We start from the raw sequence: 17,901 nt of genomic DNA on the forward strand, positions 1-17,901 counted from the left end.
ACTTCTTTTTCTTGCCAAATTCCATGGTTAGAACTTTCAGGACTATGTTGAATAGAAGTGGCAGAAGTACATTCCTTGTCTTACTCCTGATTTTAGGGGAAATGCTTTCCAGCTTTTGCTGTAGAATATGATGTTAGCTGTGGGCTCTCCATATATGGCCTTTATCTTGTTGAGGAAGTGCCCTTCTCATCAGTTTTATTTTTCTTGGTCCACCCCATCATTCTGGTAGCACTTCCTGAGTAAAAGAGGCACATAGGAGGGAAAAAATTGAGGGTTAGCATGTTTGAAAATATCTTTATTCTTCTCTCTCAGTTGTTGTTTCTATAATGACAGTTTGAAAATAATTTTTACTTAGAATTTTAAAGACATTTTTCCTATGTGAACTGTTTGTTTTGGCTTTTCCCATATAATGAGCCTTTAGGATTTTCTCTTATCCCTGTTGTTTTGTAATTTTCATGATGATATAGTTGGTGCTGGTTTTTGTTTGTTTTTCATTAATGATGGCATATATCCTTCAGAACTGGAAAAATGTTTTTGTATTATGTCTTTAATCATTTTTTTCCACTCTGTTCTCTTTGTTCTCGTTTTGAAACTTCTAGTTTGATTTTGGGGCCTCTGAGATTGATCCTCTGATTTTCTTTTCTCTCACACACCCCACCACACTTTCTGCAAATATTCCTTTACTTTGTCTTCCAAACATTGTACAAATCTTTAAATTTGAAGCTCTCATATTTTTAATGTTTTGTTTTTGGGTGTTTATTTTTACAGACCATATGCTTTTTTAAAATTTTTTAATTTTTAATTTTTAAATTTTTATTTACTTTTGGCTACTTTGGGTCTTTGTTACTGCCTGCGGGCTACTCTTCATTGCCATGCGTGGGTTTCTCGGTGCCATGGCTTCTTTTGTTGCAGAGCATGGGCTCTAGGCACACAGGCTTCCAGTAGTTGCAGCACATGGCCTCAGTAGTTGCAGCATGTGGGCCCTAGAGCACACAGCTTCAGTAGTTGTGGTACATGGGCTCAGTAGTTGTGGCACGTGGGCTCTAGGGTGCACGGGCTTCAATAGTTGTGGCTTGCAGGCTCTAGAGCGCCGGCTCAGTAGTTGTGGTGCATGGGCTTAGTTGCTCTGCAGCATGTGGGTGGGATCTTCCCGGCCCGGGGATTGAACCCATGTCCCCTGCATTGGCAGGCGGATTCTTAACCACTGCGCCACCAGGGTAGGGACCACATGCCTTCATTTTTCTTGGGTAAAACCTCGGACTTGAATGGCAAGGTTATATGGTGGTTATATGTTTAACTTTAAGCAATTGGTAAACTCTTTTCCAAAGTGGTTGTAACATTCTCCGTCCGCTCCGACACTGCATGAGATTGACAGCTGTGTCACATACTCTTCAGTGAGTGGTACGGTCGGTCCCTTGTTTCAGACATTCTAATAGGTGTGTACGGATATCTCACTGAGTTTTAATTTGCATTTCTTGAAAGAATACTTTCATATGCTTATTTGCCATTCATATATCTAAAGTGGTAAAGTGTATATTCAAATCTTTTGCCCATTTTTTATTGGGTTGTTTGGTTTCTTATTATTGATTTATGAGATATATATATATACACACATATACACATACATGCATACACACATACATGTCGACATATATTCTTTCAGATATAGGATTTGTAAATATTTTCTCCCAGTTTGTGGCTTGTCATTTCATTCTCCAAAAAGAGTCTTTCAAAGAGCAAATGTCCTCAATTTTGATGAAGTCCAATTTGTTATTTATTTATAGTGTTGTATCTAATAAAGCTTTCCCAAACCCAGCATCACAAAGCTTTTCTCCAGTGCTTTTTACCAGAAGTTTTTAAACATTAGGTTCTACATTTAGGCCTATGATCCAGTTTAATATATTTTTTTGTACATGATACAAGGTGTGGATCAAAGCTCATTTTTTTCTTCTGCATGTAGATATCTAGCTGTCGAAAAAGAATTGTCCTTTCTTTGCACTGTTGTCCATTTGTATGGGTATATTTCTGTTCCATTGATCTCTCTGTCTATTTTTATACCAGAACCACACTGTCTTGATTACTTACTTACTTACAGTAAGTCTTGGGTCAAGTAAGTGTCAATCCTCCAATGTTGCTTCTGTCCTTCAGAGTTGCTGACTATTCTATCTCTTTTGCATGTCCATTCGAATTTTATAGTCAGCTTGTCAATTTCTTCATAAAAACCCTGAAGGAATTATGATTGATATTGTATTGAATCTATAGATCAATTTAAGAACCTACATCTAAACAGTATTGGGTTTCCAATCCACAGGACACAGTATGTCTCCCCATTTGTTTAGTATTACTTAGCATGTCTCTCCATCTTATTTAATTTCTCTCAGCATTGTTTTGTAACTTTCAGTGCACAGTCTTACATATCTCTTGTGAAATGTATCTATAAATATTTCCTCTTTGGGGGCTATTGTTAACAATAGTTTTAAAGTTTCAATTTCTGATTGTTGCTACTACATAAAAATACACTTGACTTTTGTACATTGAGTTTATATCCTGAAACCGTGCTAAAGTCACTTGTTAGTTTTGTCTGGTTTGTAGATTCTCAAGGGTTTTATATGTAGAGGATCATATTGTCTCTGAATAAAGATCATTTTACCTCTTCCTCTCCAATTTCACTCATTTTATTTCTTTTTCTTTTCTTAATGCACTAGCTGGAAACTCCAGTACAGAGTTGAATAGATGTGGTTTCTTGTTCCTGATAGTAAAGGGAAGACTTTCAGTTTCTAATTATTGTTAGCTGTCAGTTTTTTCATAGATGAAATTTATAAGGTTGAGGAAGTTCCCCTCTATTCCAAGTTGTTGATGTTGGATGTTACCATGATATTTCTGTACCTATTGCATTAATCATGAGTTTTTTAGTTTAACATGGTGAATTATATTGATTTTCAAATGATAAACCAACCTTACATTTCTGGGACACACTTCATTTGTTCAGGGTGTATTATCCTTTTTATATATTTAAAAAACTTAATTTGCTAAGATTTTATTGAGAAGTTTTGCATCTATGTAAGATTATCAATGTGTAATTTTCTTTTCTTCAATATCTTTGTCTGGTTTGGATATCAGAGTAATACTGATCTTACAGGATGATTTGTAAAGTTTTATCTCGCATTCAATTTTCTGGAAGTGTTTGTGTAGAAATGATATTATTTCTGTCTTAACTGTTTGGTAGAATTCACCAGTGAAGCCACCTGGGCCTGGACTGTTCTTTGTGGTAAGGTTTTAACTACAAATTCAATGTCCTTAACTAGTTCTAGGGCCAGGCAGGTTATCTGTTTCTTCTTGAGGGAGCTTGCTAGGTTGTCTTTAAAGGAATGAATCCCTTTCATTTAAGTTGTTGAATTGATTGGTATAAGCTTCTTTATAGTATTCTTTTATTAACCTTTTAACAACTGTAGAATCTGTAGCTACTGTTACCTCTCTCGTGTCCCGTATTATTCATTAATCGTTGTGTTTTATTTTTTTCTTGATCCATCTGGCTAGAAGTCCATCATTTTTCTCAATTCTCTCAAAGAACTCGCTTTTAGTTTCATTGTTTTTCTCTATTTTTCTTTTTTCTACTTCACTTTGGTATTTATTCTTTTCTTCTTTTTACTTAGGGTTTCATTTCCTGTTATTCCTCTAGTTTTTTAAATCATACATTTAATTTAATCTAGTCATATTTTCATTGAAAGCAATTTTGGTGATTTCAGGTGTGAATAATGTTAAGTCAACATTCATCTGTAGAGAAGCTGTTTGTCTTTTGGACAAAGACATTCAGAAACAGGTGATCACCTCTCTGGGGGCAGGACAGCAGAAGGTGGAAGGCACTCTCCACTTTCCTGCTCTCACCGTAACGTTGACACTTCAGAGATGCATCTGTTTTTCCATCCTCCTGCCTGTTGTGGGTTTATATTGCTCTTCTTTTTCTAGTTTCTTAAGGTGGCAGCTTAGACTCTTGATTTGAGAGTTTTCTTCCATTTTAAGGTAAATATTTAGTGGTAAAAATTTCCCTCATAGAACTTCGCCTACCTGTCACACATTTTGGTGTTATCACTATTTTCATTTTCATTCAGTTTTTCTATTTTAAAAAAATTCACTTAAATCAACTATACCTCAATAAACATTTTTTTCCTTGAGACTTCCTCTTTGATCCGTGATTATTTAGAAGTTTGCTGTTCAGCATTAGATTTTCCTATCACATGTTTCACTGTTAGTTGGATTCCAGTGTAGTCAGAGAACTCATTCTCAATGACTTAAATCTCTATAAATTCAGTTTTTGGTGAGGTTGAGTTCTTTATGTCTCAGGGTTGAGTGAGGGATTTGAAATTGTAGATTTGTCTGTTCCTCCTCTTAGTTCTGTTTTTGTGTTGGCAGCACATTTAGGACTATGCCTTCTTGATTGAGTATTTTATCATTATGTAATGTCCCTTTCTGTCTTTGGTGATTCTCTTTTTTCTAAAGGCTACTTAATCTGCTATTCATATAGCCACTCCTGCTTTTTTTTTTTAAACGAACGTTTGCATGGTATATCCTTTCCCCTTCTTTTACTTTTAAGCTATCTGTGTCATTTTATTTGAAGTGAGTTTCTTGTAGACAGTCATTTTAAAAATCCACTTTCTGAAACTCCTATTGATGTATCCATTGGTGTGTTTAGATCATTTACTTTTAATTATTGATATATTACAGTTTAAATTGGCCAGCTTAGTTTTATTTTCTGTTATCTCCTTCCGTTTTCTGTTTTCTTTCTCTTATTCTTTTTCCTGATTTTCTTTGGATTGCTTGAACATTTTTTTTTTTAACTCCATTTTGATTTTTCCATAGTGTTTTGAGTGTATCTTTGTGTAGAGTTTTTGGTGGTTGTGTAGATATTGTATTACACATAAGTTATCAAAATCTACTGGTTTGACATTTTACCATGAGTGAAGTATAGAAACCATAACTCCCTTTAAGTCCCTTTACCCTCTCTCATTTATGTTTGTCTTTATTTCCTTCCTGTTGATAACTGTATGAGACAATGTTGTAATTTGTGCTTCAAGCATCAAACATCATTTAGAAGACTCAAGAAGCTTAGGAATAAACCTGCCTAAGGAGGCAAAAGATCTGTATGCAGAAAACTTTAAGACACTGATGAAAGAAATCAAAGACGACACAAACAGATGGAGGGACATACCATGTTCCTGGATTGGAAGAATCAACATAATGAAAATGACTGTACTACCCAAAGCAATTTACAGATTCAATGCAATCCCGATCAAATTATCAATGGCATTTTTCACAGAACTAGAGCAAGAAATCTTACGATTTGTATGGAAACGCAAAAGACCCTGAATAGCCAAAACAATCTTGAGAAGGAAAAATGGAGCGGATGGAATCAGGCTTCCTGACTTCAAACTATACTACAAGGCCATAGTGATCAAGACAGTATGGTACTGGCACAAAAATAGACAGGAAGATCAATGGAATAGAATAGAGAACTCAGAGGTAAGCCCAAACACATATGGGCACCTTATCTTTGACAAAGGAGGCACAAATATACAATGGAAAAAAGACAGCCTCTTCAATAAGTGGTGCTGGGAAAATTGGACAGCTACATGTAAAAGAATGAAATTAGAACACTTCCTAACACCATACACAAAAAGAAACTCCAAATGGATTAAAGACCTACATGTAAGGCCAGACACTATAAAACTCCTAGAGGAAAACATAGGCAGAACACTCTTTGACATACATCAAAGCAACATCCTTTTTGACCCACCTCCTAGAATCATGGAAATAAAATCAAGAATAAACAAATGGGATCTCATGAAACTTAAAAGCTTTTGCACAGAGAAAGAAACCATAAACAAGACAAGAAGGCAACCCTCAGAATGGGAAAAAATAGTTGCCTATGAAACAATGGACAAAGGATTAACCTCCAAAATATACAAGCAGCTCATGCAGCGTAATACCAAAAAAGCAAATAACCCAATCCACAAATGGGCAGAAGACCTAAATAGACATTTCTCCAAAGAAGACATACAGATGGCCAACAAACACATGAAAAGATGCTCAACATCACTCATCATCAGAGAAATGCAAGTCAAAGCCACAATGAGGTATCACCTCACACCAATCAGAATGGCCATCATCACAAAATCTGGAAACCACAAATGTTGGAGAGGGTGTGGAGAAAAGGGAACTCTCCTGCACTGTTGGTGGGACTGTAAGTTGGTACAGCCACTATGGAAAACAATTTGGAGGTTCCTTAAAAAACTACAAATAGAACTACCATATGATCCAGTAATCCCACTCCTGGGCATATACCCAAAGAAAACCATAATCCCCAAAGAAGCATGTACCATAATGTTTATTGCAGCACTATTTACAATAGCCAGGACATGGAAGCAACCTAAATGCCCATCAACAAGTGAATGGATACAGAAGATGTGGCATATATATACAATGAAATATTACTCAGCTATAAAAAGGGATGAGATGGAGCTATATGTAATGAGGTGGATAGACCTAGAGTCTGTCATACAGAGTGAAGTAAGTCAGAAAGAGAAAGACAAATATTGTATGCTAACTCACATATTCGGAATCTAAAAATGGTACTGATGAACTCAGTGACAAGAACAAGGATGCAGATGCAGAGAATGGACTGGGGAACTTGAGGTTTGGGGGGTGGGGGGTGAAGGGGAAGCTGAGACGAAGTGAGAGAGTAGCATAGACATATATATATATATACTACCAACTGTAAAACAGATAGCCAGTGGGAAGTTGCTGTATAACAAAGGGAGTCCAACTCAAGGATGGATGATGCCTTAGAGGACTGGGATGGGGAGGGTGGGGAGGAGTTGAGGGAGGGAGAGAATATGGGGATATGTGTATAAAAACAGATGATTGAACTTAGTGTACCTCAAAAAAAAAAATAAGTAAATTAAAAAAAAAGAAAACTCAAGAATGGAAGTCTTTTGTACTTACCCATGCTTCTATTCTTTCTGTTGTTCTTTTCCAATTTCCTTCTTTTATCATATCCTTTGAGGTAGGTCTGTTGGTTCTCTTAGTTTTCCTTTATCTGAGAACAGCTTTTTTTTTTTTTTAAGATTTATTTATTTATTTATTTATTTATTTTATTTTTGGCTGTGTTGGGTCTTCGTTGCTCTGCACTGGCTTTTTCTAGTTGTGGCAAGTGGGGGCTGCTCTTTGTTGCAGTGCATGGGCTTCTCATTGCAGTGGCTTCTCTTGTGGGGCACGGGCTCTAGGTGCGCTGGCTTTAGTAGTTGTGGCACATGGGCTTAGTAATTGTGTCTTGAGGGCTCTAGGCGTGCGGGCTTCAGTAGTTGTGGCCCAGGGACTCGGCTGCTCTGCCGCAGCATGTGGGATCTTCCCGGCCCAGGGATCAAACCTGTGTTCCCTGCATTGGCAGGCAGATTCTCAATCACTGTGACACCTGGCAAGTCCCTATCTGAGAACATCTTGAATTTCCCTTTATTTATGAAGAATATTTCCACTTGATGTGGTGTTCTGGGTTGACAGTTCTTTATTTTCAACACTTTAAAAATGTTGTTCCAGTCTTCCTGGCCTCCATGGTTTCTCATGAGAAATCTGCTGTTATTTTAGTTGTTTTTCTCTTATAGGTAAAATATTGTTTCTCTGTCATTGCTGTTAAGAATTTTCCTTGACTTTGGTTTTATGGAGTTTGATTATTATGTATCTTGGCAGGAATTTCTTTGGGTTTATTTTGTTTAGGGTTTGCTCAACTTCTTGAATCTTAGATTTATGTCTTTTTCCAAGCTTGGGAAAATTTCAGACATTCTTAGAATGCATTTTCAGCCTGACCTTCTTTCTCCTTTCCTTCTGATGCCCTGATTGCATGAATGTTAGGGTTTTTGCTATGGTCCCACCGATCATGAGGCTCTGTTAATTTTTTTTTTTCAATATATTTTCTCTTTTTTGTTCAGATTGGGTCATTTCTATCATTTGTCTTCAAGTTCATGGTTTCTCTCCTGTGTCCTCTCCATCCTGTTTCTAAGCTATCCAGTGAGTTATTTTGGTTTGTAAATTTCAATTTCAAAGTTTCTATTTGGTTCTTCTTTATTTGCTGAGACTTTCTGATATTTCATTTGTTTCAGGTCTCCATAATTGATTATTGAAGCCTTTTTATGATGGCTACTTTAAAATCTTATTCCCATATCTATGTGAGATGATTTCATCATCCATTTTATCTTGGTAGAAGCATTGTCCTTTCTCATTCAGGTTGTGACGTTCCTCATTCTTGGTGTGATGAGTGATTTTTTGTGTTGTCTTGGACATTTTAGGGTTATATTGTGAAACTGGATTTTTAAAAAATCTTTTGTTTTAGCAGGACTTCTCTAAGTGTAGGCCTTATGTGTGGGTCTGGGAGTGGAAGTTCAGTGTCCCCACTGGGCAGGGGGTGGCAGTTTAGTCTCCCCACTGGGCCTCTGCTGGCACTCACCTGGCTGGGGAGGGGAAGGGTGCTTTATTATGTGCTTCCCATGGGACCTCAACATAAACCATGGGAGATAAGCCCATTAGTACTTGGAGGTGATGATTTTACTGTATCTCTTGAGATGATTACATGATTTTTCTTCTTTAGTCTGTTGATATGATCATTAATTTTTGAATATGAGCTAATATTGAATCCTGGGATAAATCCTACTTGGTTATGATGTCTTACTCTATTTGACATTGCTGGATGCAATTTGATAATATTTTACTGAGAATCTTTGCATCTATAGTCATGAAGGATATGGGTTAGTAGTTATTTTTAATGTCTTTGTCTGGTTTTGATATCTGGGTAATGTGGCCTCAAATGAATTGGGAAGTATGCACTACTTTTCTTCTTTCTAGAATTCTTCATATAGATTGAGTCTTATTTCTTTGTTAAATGTTTGGTAGAATTTACCAAGGAAGCCATCTCTACCTGAAGGTTTCTTTGTTGAAAGGTTTTACGTTGAGAATTTTATTTCTTTAGTAGATATAGAACTATTTAAATTTCTTTCTCTTACTGAGCTTTGGTAGTTCATGTCTTTCAATGAATTTGCACATTTTATCTAATTTACCTCATGTATTGGCATCAAGTATAGCACTCCACTATTATCTTCTGATGTCTGGAGGCTCTGCTGTGATAACCCCTCTTTCGTGCCTAATATTGGTCATTTATATCTTCTTTTTATTCTTGACTAGTCTGAAAAGAGGTGATCAATCTTATTGGTCTTTTCAGAGAACAACTATTTCTTTCATTGATTTTTGTCTATTGTTTGCTTTCTATTTTATTTGTTCTTTATAATTTTCTTTCTTCTGCTCTCTTTGGGTTTAATTTAATTTCTTTATTTGGAAGCTTGGGCATTGATTTGAGACCTTTATTTTTTAATATAAAGTTTTATGCTATAAATGTCTTTGTAAGCAGCACACACACCGTGTCTGGTAGACTTTGATTTGTTTTTGTGCAAATCAATGTATCTGAGGGTTTTCTTTGTGTCTTCTTACAAATTTCTAGCTTATTTCTATTTTATTAAGAGACCAAGTCTTGCATAATTTTAGTTCTTTTAAATTTGTGGATGTTTGTTTTATGGCTTAAAATACGGTCCATTTTGGTGGATTTTCCCTTGTGCATTTGAGAAGAATGTGTATTCTGCTGCTGTGTGTGGTGTGTTCTATAAATGTCAGTTACATCCAGGCGGTTGATCATCTTCCTCAGGTATTTTATATTCTTATTAAGTTTTGTTTTGCTCATTTTGTTGATTACTGAGAGGGGAGTTTTGAAGTCTCCTGATTGTGGGTTTATCTGTTTTTCCTGTGAATTCTGTTTTTGCTTTATATCTTTTGAAGTTCTATTGTTTGGTGAACACACAGTTAGAATTGGGTGTTAATTGGCTCTTGGTCATTATGTGTCTCTCTCTTTATCTCTGATAGTATTATTTGTTTTGAAGTCCATTTTGTCTGATTTTAATGAAGGCATTCCTGCTTCATGGAATACATTTCTCCAGTTTTTTACTTATAGTGTATTTATATCTTAGTATATAATGTGGTTTCTTTTAGACCCCAAATAGTTGGGTTTTCCTTTTTCATCCAACCTGATGATATCTTTTCATTGACATTTTTAAATCATTTTCATCTAATGTGCTGATAGTGTTGGAGTCAGTGTACTGTTTTGCTTGTTGCTTTTATTAGTCCCACTTGTTCTTTGTTCTTTTTCTCCTCTTTTTCTTCCCTTTGTGAATTAATTGAGCTTTTAGAAATGATTCCATTTTGTTTATGCTATTAGTTCATCAGTTACACTGATTTTTAAAAGCATCTCACTTGGGCTTCTAACGTATATCTCTATGTTATCATGTCTACCTTTGACAATATTATACAGCTTCGCACCTAGTCTGAGAACCTTACAATAGTGTGCGTCAGACGTCTTTTGTCCTATTGTTGTCGTACATTTTACTTCGACATGCTGTTAACTCCTCATCACAAAGAATCTTTTATGTTTACTTTTACCATCTCTGCATTCTTTTGTGTAGATCCGTGTTCTGTCTGGTATGAGATTCCTTCTGATTGAAGAGCTTCATGAACGTCTTTTTTTTTCAGCCTGGGTCTCCTAGCAGTGAATTCTCTCAGCTTTTCTTCATCTGTGAATGTCTTTATTTTACCTTCATTTCAAAAGATTTTTTTTTTCCTCTGTATAGAACTTTGGGTTGACAGGATATTGGTGTTTTCCCTTTCATCACTTTAACTATATCACTCCCTTGTCTTCTGGATTGCATTGTCTCTGATGAGAAGTCTCTTTTAATTGTTATGGTTCTTCCTCTGGCTATAATGTCTTTTATTTCTGGTCTCTTTATCCTTGGTCTCAGCAATTTGATTAAGACGTGTGTCAGTCTTTCCAGGGTTTGAGTGTAATTTTTTTCTGGTGGGGGTGAGGAGCGAGTCAGTCTAGTCCTGCTGCTGTATCCGTGTGGGCTAAACTCAGATGTGAGTTTAGGGTCATCCCATTGCTGTCAGCCTAACTCCAATAGAGGCCTTGGTCTTGAAGTGGCCTGGATTCAATTTGTGTTGCTAAGCAACGCAAGTTAGAGCATCTTGAGACTTCCGTGTCTGAATTTATTGCCAGGGTTAATTTTCAGATAGCGTGAGATAATTCAGAAATGATCTTGTTGTAAAAATATGCTCTTTTCTTTAATTAAAGGAGGTTGGATTCAATGAAGAAGAGCAAAAGAAAAAGGACCGGCCTAATGAGGCACCTAAGGAGGAAGTGGCTGCTTCCTGTAAAGCTAGTGCTGCTTCCTGCAGGAGCGCACTGGAGAAGAACCGAATTAATTTGGGAAGGAGTCAGCTGACCAAGAGATTGGAGCCGAGTTTAAATTGGAAGACCACTATTGATGCCAAAGAGTACGTAGACATTACATGATGGGTCTTCTGATACATCCTTGCTCAACTTTTCACATAACTTTACTGCATCAGAGAAAAACACAGAGTAGATACTTAAACCTTCCTCCATAATACAAATTGGTTCCTTCCTTCGCCTTGATGTTCCAAGCAGAGAGATCTGACAACAAACAGGGTTTGTATGCAGAGTACCACGGAGGGAGGGCACCATTCACTTTCATGTGATTGGTGAGTCAGGGCAAATACCAGGTGAAAAAGATGATAAAACACAGGGAGGAATCACACGGGAGGTGTGAACATTGTGGTAGGGGCATGATTAAGTAAGTGTCCGGAGAATTCTGATTTAAATCACGTGATTAAGTTTAAAATTATGTGGAGTTAATTAGGGAAAACTTCACAGAGGTGGTATCTTGTATATTAACAGAACTTTAAGTAAATGCTGTAAAAAAAAGGATAGAACCACAAACATATGACAGGCCTGAGTAAAGTGGACACTGGTTTTATGAGCATCTGAAATATACAAGCCCAGTTCCATTTAGGACCCTCTGTAAATCGGTGCCAAAGCAAAGATTAAGGGCCAAGGTTACCAATACCAAAGCAGTCAGAAGCTCCAAGAGCACGTTTTAAAGTTTAGCAAATAAGCTACAAGTTACAGGCTATTTTTAATGTTCCATGTTGTCCCCTTATTGGGAATAAGTGTGCAATTTTCACATTATAAAATTTGCATACTTGATCTGCTGGTATTAGTTAATGCTTTCTTAACTGGCTCCCTGCTGGTCCCATGGGGACCCTCACCTGCAGGGATCTGAGAAGCACAGGTGATTGTATTTTGGATGCAAACTCAGAGCTGACAGAGGGAAGGAGTCTTGTGGAAGGAGGAGAAACACTTGCTCCTCTAATTCTTACTGATTTTGGGGTGTTTACCTCTGTGGCTCTATTTGAAAGAGTGAGTCTGAAAATGACAAGTGGATAGGCTACTCTGGTAACTGGGAGGTGAGTTATAAAATAGTGCTTTTTCCATGTGCTTATTTTTTCAATTAAGAATTTACTAAACGAGTATTTAATGCAAACCCAGTACGTGCCAAGGTGTATACTAAGCTTCAGAATATCTGGAAGATCAGGCACAGGCCCTGCTGCAACATCAGGTGGGTAAGGTGAGGAAACAGGCAACTGTGACCCAGGACAGAAGACACAGACTGAAGGACCTTCCCAATGATGGCAGCCCGTGAAGACCTGTTTCTAGCACAGAAAAATACCGGACAAAGTGTTTCTCCATCATATAAAATGTGTGGCTGTGCTCGAAGGACCGAAGGGACTTCTCAGGTGTCAGATGAGACTGGAGCTCATAGTCATTCTCTGTGTCAGGAAAATGCATCATTTGGGTACATGAAAATGAAGGAATTTTTGTATACATTTCTATTTTTAATTTCCTATTAGCATAAAGTGATTAATAAAATTACTACTTCTTTAGGAACAAAAGTTCACTAAGAGACACCCAAGAAGAAAAACATGGGGGAAGACTCGAAAAGTCCAGATCATCTATTTCACCTGGAAGAGTACAGTTAATTCGGTGAGTTTCTGTTAACGTGACCAATTCTTTAAAGCCACACCTACACAACAGGCTAGTTAACACTTGTTAATGGTGTTTTACTTTCACATTAGTGTCCTAAGATATCTATATTGACAGTTAGTAGGAATGCTGTAAAAATGGTGATAGTGGATTTCTTTAAATATATTTACAGGATATCCTTTTGGTGTGGAGTTACTTTAAATACAGTGATCTGCTGGTGTTAGTTAACTCTTTGCAAACAAATGTATTTAATGCAAAAAGCAGTTAACTAAGTGGTAGCAAAACTGGGCACTTAGCTGATCTCTTGCCTCTGAATAATCACCTTAAAGCAAAGTTGACGTCTTTTCTGAACCTGACTTTACTGATCACTGGTGGCTCTGCTGATTCTAAAGTGATTTATGTTATTTCTCATTAAAACAGCCATTAATAGGAGGCCAACTAATAAGCTTCTTTCCCAATTTTCAGTTTGATGACAAAAGTGACATACCTGGGGAGAAGGTTCAGCCACTTTTACTTGAGGTTGGTGGTGGGAAGAAATGGCAGAAATTTCATATTATAAAATTTGCACACTTGGAAAAAACCAAACTCTAAGACACTCCACAACATGTATGCCATTTTGGGTAGTTAGACATAATAAATTATTCCATTTTTTGACAATTTAAAAAAAATTTAAAAAAACTTTATTTATTTATTTATTTATTTATTTATTGGCTGCGTTGGGTCTTCGTTGCTGCACATGGGCTTTCAATAATTGTGGTGAGCAGGGGCTACTCTTCATTGTGGTGCGCGGGCTCCTCACTGCAGGGGCTCTAGGCACATGGGCTTCAGTAGTTGTGGCTCACGGGCTCTAGAGCACAAGCTCAGCAGTTGTGGTGCACGGGCTTAGTTGCTGCGCGGCATGTGGGATCTTCCTGGACCAGCAATCGAACTTGTGTCCCCTTCATTGTCAGGCGGATGCTACCTAACCACTGTGCTACCGAAGAAGTCCCTAAAACTTTTTATTTTGAAATAATTCTGGATTCACAGAAAGTTGCAGAGATAGTGCAAAGAGGTCCCATAGACCTTTCATCTAGCCTCCCCCAATGGTTAAATCCTACATCCCATATAGCTGTGGTACAAGATCAAAACCAAGAGATTAACATTGGTACAATGTCTACGTATAGTTCAGTGTCATCTTATCCTCTGCAGGTTTGTGTGATGATCATGGCGACCAGGTTCTAGCCGTGTCCTCCCCTCCACACCGACGTCCTCCTGCTACCCTGTTACAGTGACACCCTCTCTCAAGCTGCCATCATTCCCACTTCCTAGCAGCCATTCCTCTGTTTGCTGTTTTCATAATTTTGTCATTGTGGACCGCCATATAAATAGATTCCTACATTTTTTTGTATTGACTTTTTCCCAACACCGCAATATCCTTGAGATCCACTTAAGCCGTTGCATGTATTAAGAGTTTATCCCTTTCAGTTGCTGAGTGGCATTCCATTGTAGGGGTGCACCATACAGTGGTGTAGTTGGTTACATTATTCACCTATTAAGGCACCTCTTAGTTGTTTGCAGTTTTTGGCTATTACAAATAAAGCTGCTATTAACGATCACATACAGATTTTTGTAGAGATGTAAGTTTTCATTCCTCTAGGATAAGGGCCGAGCTGCTGAAGTAGATAGTAATTGTGTGTTTAGCTTTTTAAGAAACTGCCTAGTTTTTCCAGACTGGCTGCACCATTTTCTGTTCCCACCAGTGATGTATGAGACACTCAGTTTCCCCTCATCCTTGCCAGCGTTTGGTATTGCCATGTGTTTTATTTCAGCTGCTCCAAAAGCTGTGTAGTGGTAGCTCATTGTGGTCTTAGCCTTTCCTTAACCGTCACGATGTTAACATCTTGTCACGAGCATATTGCCGGCCCTTTATGCTCTTCAGTGATGTGTCTCTTTATGTCTTTTACTCATTTTCTAATTGAATCTTTTGCTTTTTAAATGTTGAGTTTTGAGAGTTCTTTCTCTATCCAGGATCTCCTTGGTTGCATACGAAGTTTGCAAATATTTTCTCTCTCTCTGTACCTTGTCTTTTCCTCCCCTTAATAGGGCCTCTCAGAGAACATTTTTTTTAACTTTGATAAAGTCGGATTTATCAGTTTTTTCTTTTATGGATTGTGCTTTTGCTGTCATGAAGCCCTTGATCCCGAAGATTATTTCCAATGTTTTTTTCCTAAAAGTTTTAATAATTCCACATTTTATATTAAAGACTGGGATCCATTTTGAGTTAATTTTATGCAACCTGTGAGACCTAGGTCAAGATTCATTTTTTTTTAACCTATTGATGTTCAGTTTCTCCAGCACCATTTGAAGAAAAGGCTGTCTTTCCACCCTCTTTTTCTCCTTAGTCAAAGAGCAGGGGAGTGTACTCAGGTGGGGCTATTTCTGGGTTTCTATTCTGTTCAGCTGATTTTTATGTCTAGCCCTTGGCAATACCATACAGTATTGATTACTGTAGTTCTGTAGTAAATCTTGAAATCTGGGAAAGTGATTCCTCTCACTTTATTATTTTTTTTCCCAAAATTGTTTTGACCTATTCTACTTCTTTTCCTTTCCACATAAAATTTTATTTTATCTTATCTTATTTTATATTTTTATTTTTAAAAATTTTATTTATTTATTTATTTGGCTGCTTTGGGTCTTTGTTGCTGCGCATGGGCTTTCTCTAGTTGTGGTGAGTGGGGACTACTCTTCGTTGCAGTGCACGGGCTTCTCAGTGCAGTTGTTTCTCTTATTGTGGAGCATGGGCTCTAGGTGCGTGGGCTCAGTAGTTGTGGCTCACAGGCTCTAGAGCACAGGCTCAGTAGTTGTGGCGCATGGGCTTAGTTGTTCCTCGGCATGTGGGATCTTCCCGCACCAGGGATCGAACCCATGTGCCCTGCATTGGCAGGCGGATTCTTAACCACTCTGCCACCAGGGAAGTCCCTCCACATAAATTTTTAAATGATCTTGTTATATTTACCAAAAAATTAAAAAAAATTACTGAAGATTTTGGTAGAAATTCCATCAAAACCCTATATCAGTTTTGAGAAAATTGATCTCTTTACTATGTAGACTCTTCCAATCCATGAACACTGTATGTCTTTATTTAAGCCTTTGATTTCTTTCACCAGCAGTCTGTAATAGTTTTCAGCATACAAGTCCTGTACATGTTTTGATAGATTTACATCTAGAAGTAGAAATGCCAGTACTATGTTGACTATCAGTGATCAAAGTGGACGTCCTTACTTTTTCTCAATTTTAGGAGGAAAGCATTCCGTCTTTCACCATAAGTATGATGATAGGTTTTATATAGACATTCTTTATCAAGTTGAGGAAGTTCCCCTCTATTCTTGGTTTTCTGAGAGTTTTAATCACCATTGGGTGTTGAATTTTGTCGCATGCTTTTTCTACATCAGTTGGTATGATCATGTCATTTTTCTTCTTTAGGCTGTTACTGTGGTGGGTTTTACTGGCTGATTTTTGAATATAGAATGAGCCTTGCATTCCTGCCAATAAACCCCACTTGGTCATGGTGGGCTCATTCTTTTAGTATCTAGCTGAATTTTATGTGCTTAATAGTTTGTTAAGAATTTTTGCATCTACACTCATGAGAGATATTTAATAACACTGTTTTTTTGTTTTTTAGGTTTTTTTGGCTACATCGGGTCTTAGTTGCAGCATGCAGGATCCTTTGCTGCAGCACATGGGCTTCTCTCTAGTTGTGTCACGCAGGTTTTCTCTTTTCTAGTTGCTGCACACGGTGGGCTCTAGGGCGCTTGGGCTCTGTAGTTTGCAGCATGTGGGCTCCCTAGCTGAAGTGCACAGGCTCAGTAGTTGTGGCGTGTGGACCTAGTTGCCCCACAGCATGTGGGATCTTAATTCCCCAACCAGGGATCAAACCTGTGTCCCCTGCATTGCAGGATGAATTCTCCATCACTGGACCACCAGGGAAGTCCCAGTGTTTTGTTTATTTGCCCTTTGTCTGGTTTTGATATGAGGCTTCATAAAATGAGTTCCCTTCTCTTCTATTTTCTAGAGGAGATTGTATAAAATTGGTGTTAATACTTCTATGCTTGGTAGAATTCTCCCGTGAAATCATCTGAAACTGAAGACTTTTGCTTTGAGTTTGTAAATTATGAGTTAATTCTATTAATGGTTGTAGTGCTGTTCAAATTATGTACTTCATATTGGTTAAGTTGCAGTAGTTTGTACCTCTAAAGGAATCAGTCCATTTTATCTACATTGTCAAGTTAATGTATGTTGAGTTGTTCATAGTTTTATTATCCTTTTGTTGTCAGCAGGATCTGTAGTGATATATGCTAGGTTTCATTCATCTCTGATGCTGGAAATTTGTGTCTTCTCTTTTTCTTTGTCAGTCTTGCTGGAGGTTTGTCAATTTTATTGATCTTTCAAGAAGCAGTTTTTTGTTTTATTGATACTTCAAGTTATTTTTTCGTTTTCAATTTTATTGATTTCTTCTCTTTATTATTCCTTTTCTCTGTTTTCTTTAGGTTTGTTTTGCTTTTCTTTTCTTGTTTCTTTAAATGTGAGTTTAGGTTACTGAATTGAGACCTCTTTTCTTATGCAGGCATTTAGCATCATGTAGTTCCCTTTCTGCCCTGCTTTAGTTGTGTACAGAAGAAGTTGATATGTTGTATCTTTGTGTGTGTATGTATGTATGTGTGTGGCTTTTTTCAGTTTTATTGAAATATAAGCTTATGATGTACCCCTTAATGACTTGACATACATATATTGTGAAATGATTAGAGTAGGTTCAGTTAATTTACATCTCCTTATATAATTGCAAATAATTTTTTTGCTTATGACAAGGACCCTTAGATTTACTCTGTAGGCAACTTTCAAATACACCACACAGCAGTGTTAAGTATAGTCCTCATATT

General features: G+C 37.2%; 1 protein-coding gene across 4 annotated transcripts in view; it reads left to right on the plus strand.

Annotated features, from left to right (window-relative positions):
• Positions 1-17,901, plus strand: part of ODAD2 (outer dynein arm docking complex subunit 2) — a 178,720-nt gene that overhangs the window by 18,760 nt on the left and 142,059 nt on the right. For all 4 annotated transcript variants that reach the window (XM_057733900.1, XM_057733901.1, XM_057733904.1 and 1 more), the window contains 2 exons: positions 11,216-11,418; positions 12,887-12,985. In XM_057733900.1, the coding sequence (XP_057589883.1) occupies positions 11,216-11,418; positions 12,887-12,985 (302 nt within the window). The remainder of the gene's footprint in view (positions 1-11,215; positions 11,419-12,886; positions 12,986-17,901) is intronic.

This window comes from Hippopotamus amphibius, chromosome 4 (assembly GCF_030028045.1).
Source record: "Hippopotamus amphibius kiboko isolate mHipAmp2 chromosome 4, mHipAmp2.hap2, whole genome shotgun sequence".
NCBI classification, from domain to species: Eukaryota; Metazoa; Chordata; class Mammalia; order Artiodactyla; family Hippopotamidae; genus Hippopotamus; species Hippopotamus amphibius.